Source organism: Miscanthus floridulus, chromosome 15 (assembly GCF_019320115.1).
Source record: "Miscanthus floridulus cultivar M001 chromosome 15, ASM1932011v1, whole genome shotgun sequence".
In the NCBI taxonomy this organism is placed as follows: Eukaryota; Viridiplantae; Streptophyta; class Magnoliopsida; order Poales; family Poaceae; genus Miscanthus; species Miscanthus floridulus.
The window spans coordinates 2,891,529-2,899,351 of NC_089594.1; the positions used below are offsets into that span (position 1 = coordinate 2,891,529).

Consider the following 7,823-nt stretch of genomic DNA (forward strand, 5'->3'; position numbering starts at 1 on the left):
ATGTCCAACGGAGACCTCCAGAGGCACCGGTGCGTAGTGGAATCCTAAGCCAGGATAGTAACGTGAAGAGAGGCAGAGGAAGACCGAAGTTGACTTGGGTAGAGGCAATAAAAGGAGACTTGAAAGGATGGAATATACCCAAAGACTTAGCCTTAAATAGGAGTGCTTGGAAAACAACTATTCACGTGCCTGAACCTTGATTTCTTCTGTTGGGTTTCAACTCTAGCCTACCGTGAATTTCTTTTTGAGCTTTGCTCCCTTACTGCTTCAAATATGAAAATATCTTAATAGCATCAAAAGTAATTTGCTAAATCAAATATAGACAACTAGACTGCTAACAAATGGAAGCTCGTAGATGTCCTGAGTAATCATAAGAAAGCATGAAATTCAACCAAAATTTTACAACATTCTGAAAGGGCGAACACACATTTAGAATATTCCATCTGTAACCTATTTTGCTGTGCTTAGCTTATAGTATCATTAATATTATATTGAGTATTGATGTCCTGAATGCTCTGAATTGTATCAAATGAAACATGTTCATAGTAAGTCAACGACATCATGGGAACTGGTACATGCTCCAAATGAATAGAAACTCTGCCACAGAACAGCACATCACGCGAGCAGTAGTGCAGTACCAACAGTAAGCAAGGGCATATTGTGGATGATTATCACCAAGTGGCACAGCAATGTCACCTCCCTTTGGAAAGATCAGTTATAACAGTCGCTGGACATGACATGGCATGCTGATCGAGCATTTGATCTTGAACCAAACCAATGTTCAGCAAACTATTGGGTCCCAATTCTGATGGGAGATGTGCATCCCTTTGCAGGTACTGCATGACGAGGCGCATGGAAGGCCTCGCATTAGGCAAGGGGTGCGAACAGAGCAAGCCAAGCTTGAGGACCAGCTCTATCTCCTCCTCCACATGATCATCCAGTCTTGGATCGACAGCATTGGTTATGGATCCACCTTGCCATTCTTTAAGCACCCAGTCGCCCAGTGCAAGAGGCTCTCCATGATTGTTCACCCATATTGGCCGTTTCCCACATGCAACCTCCATCATCAGGACGCCAAGGGCAAATACATCAGTTGCTTTGGTTGCCTTGCCAAGCCGGGCCAGCTCAGGGGCAATGTAGCCCCATGTTCCTGCCACATGTGTGGTGTGAGCATCAGCTCCATGATCATGGGACCTTGCAAGGCCAAAATCACCCAACCTCGCATTCATCTCGCTATCAAGCAGGACATTGCTTGTTTTGATGTCTCGGTGGATGACAACCTGCTCACACTCCTCATGGAGGTAGAAGATACCAGATGCGATGCATTTGAGGATGTGGAACCTTTGAGACCAACACAGACCGGTGCTGCTATGACCTTGAATGTGCAAGTGAAAGTCAAGGCTTCCATGGGGCATATAGTCGTACACCAAAAGGAGCTGTTGCTTGTGCCGACAATACCCAAGCAGCTGAACAAGATTGCGGTGACGGAGACGACCAAGGATGATGATCTCGGCCATGAACTCCTTCATCCCTTGCTTGGACTCTGGCGATATGCGCTTAATGGCAACTGTTTGCTTGGAATGGGGAAGCAGTCCTTTGAAGACACTCCCAAAGCCTCCTTTACCCAGAAGCATCTTGTCCTTGAATCCACCAGTGGCAGCACATAGATCTTTGTAGGTGAAGGATGGAGGCCCATACTCCCTCTCCCACTCTATTTCATTTCTTCTTGCTTCTAATCGCCTCTTCCTATGGATCTTGAATAGAGTAGCAGAAACCACTATGGCAACTCCAAGAGTTGATACAAGGGCTGCAAATAATATTGTCCTGTTGATGCGCATGCTTGGAGGAGCTCCAATTTGTGCTGCAAGATCTTGGATAGTCTTCAAAGATAGCGCTGAGTAGTCCAGCGCTGCAGCTTCTCCGTTCAGCCTGAAGCTCCAACCCAAAATGTAATGCCTGCTACGAAGTGTGCCAGTCGCCGAGGAAAATCCAGCAAACACTGGCGTGGTTGGCAAAATTGTTGATAAATCATATACCTGTGTTAGCAGTGGCCTGCTGGGTTTGGACTGATTGAAAGGCGCTATTGTGACGTTCACCATGGTCTGCTTGCTGTCGTAGTCCACCCACACCTGCATCGGCTGTCCACTGTTGAGGCTCAAGGGAAGGTAACCACCAGCAGAGGTATAGTAACCAGCTGTACTAGAGGCAACTGAATGTAGGCTATTTATGTCGATCCCTATGTGGTTGCTGTCAATGTCATTGAACTCCGTGCTCATTATGGTATCAAGCTCGATAGCAAGGAGATGTTTTGTTGCGTTGCCATCATTCGTGGAATTGAGAAGGCCAAGATACTGGGAAGGCAAGGCGTCAGAGAAATCTTTGGTGGAACAAAGCACAAATGTAAGACCATGGGTACTCAAGTCAGTGTAAGGCCCCATGATTGAGAAGATAAATGTTGTGGAGAAGGATGTCAGGGAGGAGCCATTTGAGGCATCTGTGAAATTGAGAGGATAGGGGTAGAAACTGTGACCTTTAGAATTGGGGAGGTCGTTGGTTAGCCTCAAGAGGCCATCAACGACTGAAGCTTGACCATCCATGATCAGGTTGTGACCAGAGAAACCATCGTAGATGAAGCTAGGGTGATCAACAGCGGCACCGCCGGCCCCAGAGCCAGATGATAGGAGACGGACGAGGATGAGGAGGTGCAGAAACTGAAAGCTGCAGGGAAGAAGACGCATGCCCAGTACGTAGTGATGAGGAGGTGCAGAAACTGAAAGCTGCAGGGAAGAAGCTGCAGGGAAGAGCTAGACGAGCCATGGCTGCTGCTTCCAGTACGTAGTGAGGTCTGAGGTGGGAGAGACCGCAGCCGGGTCAAGCTCAAACTAATTTATTCCCCTGTACAAGTAGACGAAGCTGTGTTTCCACGCTTAGTCAAAACGGAACGCGTATCGTGTGCAGGCCGGCATCACTGTACACCAACGCCAAACTTATCACACAATTTACACCACATACTTGTTTTTCAATATCAGAACTGATGCTTGTCGCAATAATACCAGTATAGATTATGGAGACTTTGTTTTACGTCTCTCAGGTTGGACCAGGATTAGCTAGAGCTAATTACTAGTTGGATGAAAAATAGTCCAAACTAGCTGGAATCGACTAGCTAGTTGGAGTCAGTGGGAGACTGCACCAGTGAAAGAGAAAAGGATTATGGAGAGAGTAATAATTACCATGCTGGACAAGTCCAAAAATAAAGCTTCTGAAAAGGAGTCCAAACATAGCTGTGAAGAGGAGTCAAACGAAGGTACTAGAGAAGAATATTCAAAGGGAGGGTTCTGAATAAAACTTCATCGACGACGCCTGGGCTCTTGCCCAAGGGTTGTTGGATTTGGGGCATGAATTGGGTGACAAGAAGATGTGGGAGGTGATCCAAGGCGTCTGGCCGTGTAGCTGATGACAAAGTTCCTGCTGAAACTGCTCGTGTTTACTTGGGTTTGAACTTGGTGTGCCTCTGCGAGTGTGGACAGTGTATGTCAGTATGTGTGTCCCTTAGTGCTGTTTCTTTTCATTTTTTTAGCTGTAACGCTGGACCTGACTGCTGTAACTGCTTTAATCGTTCTGTTAGGAGTTAGACCCTGTTTGGATCCTTATAGATAGTAGTTATCTGCTAATAATTATCTCTTTAGGATCTAAACATGTATAGATAATAGACTAGCTAATTGTTGGCTTGAGCGTAATATTACAACTCTCATAGTTGAACCAAATCAGATAATGAGCTATTAGCCAGATAACTATTATCAGCTAGTGAATCCAAACAGGGTCTAGGTTAAAACAACGGTAATTTCGTGCTAAGGATGTCCGTCCATCCGGACGCTCCTATTGATAGGCCACGACACCAGCCTAATGGCCCAACTCTCCACTTGTGTATCGCTCGCCCCAACCATATCTGCTTGTGAGCCCGTCGTCCATTCTTCTCCATTCACCGCACAACTGTCGCGTCCACACCGCTGCACGTGTGCTCCAACGCGACCATGCCGCCGCGTTGCTCTCCACCGCCCACGTGCTCCAACGCGACCAGGCCATCGCGGCGCTATCTACCGCGCCCGACCGGCCGCCGTCCTCTCTCTCTCTCTCTCCACCACGCTCTAGCGTCGCTGCCTGCCATCCTTCCTCTCCACTGGCCCATCTGCCCGGCGCGGCGTTCTCCACCACGTCGGCTGCCTTCTCCACCGGATTTGCATGCCACTCCGTGGCATCGAGCTCCGCGTTGACGATCCTCCAATCGTCCAAGTAGCAAGTAGATGCTACGCTGAAAACACATGTTGCAAGCGTATGTTTCAAGTATTTCAGATATTTTAGAGGTATGTTGCAGTGTTTCGTATGGATGTTGCAAAAGTAGATCGGGATGTTGCATGTGTTGCCATGGTTGTACATGTATGTTGCAAACGTCTGTTCCCGTTCGCGTGCCCTTAAACCCGGCTTGATCCGCTTCTTTTTTCATCCGGAACAATGTTTTTCTCTCACAAATTCCACCAGCATTCCTCCTAACCATCCAAATTCCTCTAGACGAACACCCCCATAGATCTCTGTAGGTGAAGGATGGAGGCCCATACTCCCTCTCCCACTCTATTTCATTTGTTCTTGCTTCTAACCTCCTCTTCCTATGGATCTTGAAAAGAGTAGCAGAAACCACTATGGCAACTCCAAGAGTTGATACAAGGGCTGCAAATAATATTGTCCTGTTGCTGCGCGTGCTTGGGCGAGCTCCAATTTGTGCTGCAAGATCTTGGATAGCCTTCAAAGATAGCGCTGAGTAGTTTAGCGCTGCAGCTTCTCCGTTCAGCTTGAAGTTCCAACCCAAAATGTAATGCCTGCTACGAAGTGTGCCAGTCGCCGAGGAAAATCCAGCAAACACTGGCGTGGTTGGCAAAATTGTTGATAAATCATATACCTGTGTTAGCAGTGGCCTGCTGGGTTTGGACTGATTGAAAGGCGCTATTGTGACGTTCAACATGGTCTGCTTGCTGTCGTAGTCCACCCACACCTGCATCGGCTGTCCACTGATGAGGCTCAAGGGAAGGTAACCACCAGCAGAGGTGTAGTAACCTGCAGTATGTGAGGCAACGGAATGCAGGCTGTTTATGTCAATCCCTATGTGGTTGTCGTCAATGCCATTGAACTCCGTGCTCATTATGGTATCAAGCTCGATAGCAAGGAGATGTTTCGTTGCGTTGCCATCATTCGTGGAATTGAGAAGGCCAAGATACTGGGAAGGCAAGGCGTCAGAGAAATCTTTGGTGGAACGAAGCACAAATGCAAGACCTGGGCTACTCAAGTCAGTGTAAGGCCCCATGATTGAGAAGATAAATGTTGTGGAGAAAGATGCCAGTGAGGAGCCATTTGAAACATCTGTGAAATTGAGAGGGTAGGAGTAGAAACCGTGACCTTTAACTTGGGGAAACCCGCTGGTTAGGCTTAAGAGGCCGTCGGAGATTAGATCTTCACCATCAACGGTCAGGTTGCTATCAGAGAAGCCATCATAGATGAACTCGCCGTGATCAACAGCGGCAGCAGCGTCTCCAGCCTCAGCAGAGACAGATAGGAGGAGAAGCACGAGGATGAGGAGGCAGTGCAGAAACTGAACGAAGCAGGGAAGATGCATGCCCAGTGCTAGACGAGGCAAGGCTGCTGCTTCTTGCTCTTGCATGATATAGATAGATGGGGATTTGTCGAATCACTTTCCTGGGAACGATGAGACTAAGAGAAAACTCGGTCTGGCTCTACCAACGATCCAGTGAACTCGGTTCAATACTCTACTAGGAGTAGGAGTAGGGAGGTGGGGGAGACCTGCAACCTGGTCAAGCTGTACTCAGGCCCTGTTTGTTTCCGTTTCTCCCAGACACGCTTAATCTAAGCGAAGATTTTCTCGCTTCTCGCTTTTCGCTTCTCGTAGTTCAAATCTCTGAAGCGGCTTACCACATAAGCGAGAATCGGTGGAAATAAGCAAAGCGTTTGGCGGGATTCTCGCTTATTTCCACCGATAAACCGCTTATAAGCGGAAACAAACAGGGCCTCAGTTTATTCCAACACAGTCTGGATGACTGCTACGGTTGCTGAACTTTGCTGGAACTTGCCGAAACAAGAATATATATATAAGGATGCATTTTTCCTACTCCCAGTAGTAATTACTCCATCTTCAATAAACCACATTTTGTATGTGTGCATACTAATTTATCAGTTTGAGTATGTTTAGATACTCAATTTAAGATACTTGAAATCTTAGTACGCGATTTTTTTTGAAAGAGCCCATACTTTTTAATATATTACTAAAATACCACTGCAGTAGTATATAAAAAAATTATAACCATATACTATATGTATATTTGCATACTTGACATACATATTACCCTAGATGGTTTAGTACGATGATATACTCCGTCTATATACACTTCGTCGGGCCATAGACGTTCTAAATCTAGAGATATAAACATCAGAGTAGCTACTCCCTAGAAGTAGGAAATAATTAGTAACTGCTCCCACCTAGTTTACACTGAAAGAGCCTCCCAACGTGGTGCCCGAGGGTGCATTAGCGGGTTAATTAAGGGGACCCGTTAATATAATGAATATAAGGAGATTCGGTCGTTATTTGTGGGCGTCTAGCGGCTACCAGCCTGTTGGGTTGGCTGGTTCGTTTCGTTGCTGGTTCGTGAAGAAATACTGTTGACTGGTTTGTGTGAGAGAAAAATACTGTTCCGGTTGGAAATTTACGATCGTTTACGACATGCCACAGCCAAACGAACAGGCTGTACAGCCCGTGCGGCGGCGTCGGCTTTTCTCGCTCCAATAGCCTGCCGCCGCCCGGCGGCCACGATGCTGTGCTTCGATCTGAGATTTTGGTAACGCGGTTCATTGATGCAGTCTAGGTACAGTAGATTGAAACCCACGTCGCTGTTGCTGATATGATCAATTTGTTTATCCCTAATCTTATTCTCCTCGTGGCATGCAGATCGGGAGATGGTTGATTCCAACATCTTGTTATCTCACTTCCGCAGATCGGTTCATTGATTGCGAGATCAGCGAAGCGGGAATGTGTGCTGCGCACCTGGGAGATGGAGGCCGCAGCCGCACACAGGGATTCGGCATTCAGCGTCGACGCCGTGACGTAAGCTTCCGAGGTCCTGCACCTCTGCTGCAACTCCGCCGGGCCAGACACGCCGGACTCTCCTCGTCGCCTCCTCCTCATCCAGGTAGCCCCTACATCCACTTCCCCATCGTCCACGCTGCTTGTTGCCCCATCCCTAACAAGGTCAAGATCGATCCGTGTCTACATGTGCTGCTTGCTTCCCATCTGATGTGGCACTGAAGGCTAGCACATCGGTGGATTCAAAGATGCTTTTATTGCCTTTTCCTTCCTCTCCCTCCTACCCAGATCTGATGCATTGGTTTCATTTTTACAGACTGAAGTACCACGTACATGATACTCTTTTTATGTTCAGGAATCAGGATCACTTGATCCTTATTTTTCAGATCGATCGGACTATCACTTGATACAGCAGCGATACTAATGACTAGAGTATCACTTGATACTTTTCAATATAATATCACTTCATCTAGATTTTTTTTTTCAGATTGGAGTACGTATCACTTGATATTGGATTGGCGACTTCTAGAAGCATCCATTCCTATAATCTAGGTCTATTAGTGGCTCTTGCTTTTGTGCTAAAATTAATCACGAGGATATAGTATGTGTGCTTGTTTTTTGAAGCAGTATCTGTACATACTATTTTTATTTTAAAGTATTGGTCCATACTATTATGTTGGAC

At 46.8% G+C, this 7,823-nt stretch overlaps 1 protein-coding gene across 1 annotated transcript; it reads right to left on the reverse strand.

The window, feature by feature from the left end:
- Positions 1-430: 430 nt before the first annotated feature.
- LOC136509180 (L-type lectin-domain containing receptor kinase SIT2-like) lies at positions 431-2,851 on the reverse strand. The gene has a single exon (XM_066504009.1). It carries the CDS (start codon positions 2,736-2,738, stop codon positions 693-695), a length of 2,046 nt encoding a protein of 681 aa, XP_066360106.1. The 5' UTR covers positions 2,739-2,851; the 3' UTR covers positions 431-692.
- Between the last annotated feature and the right edge of the window lie 4,972 nt (positions 2,852-7,823).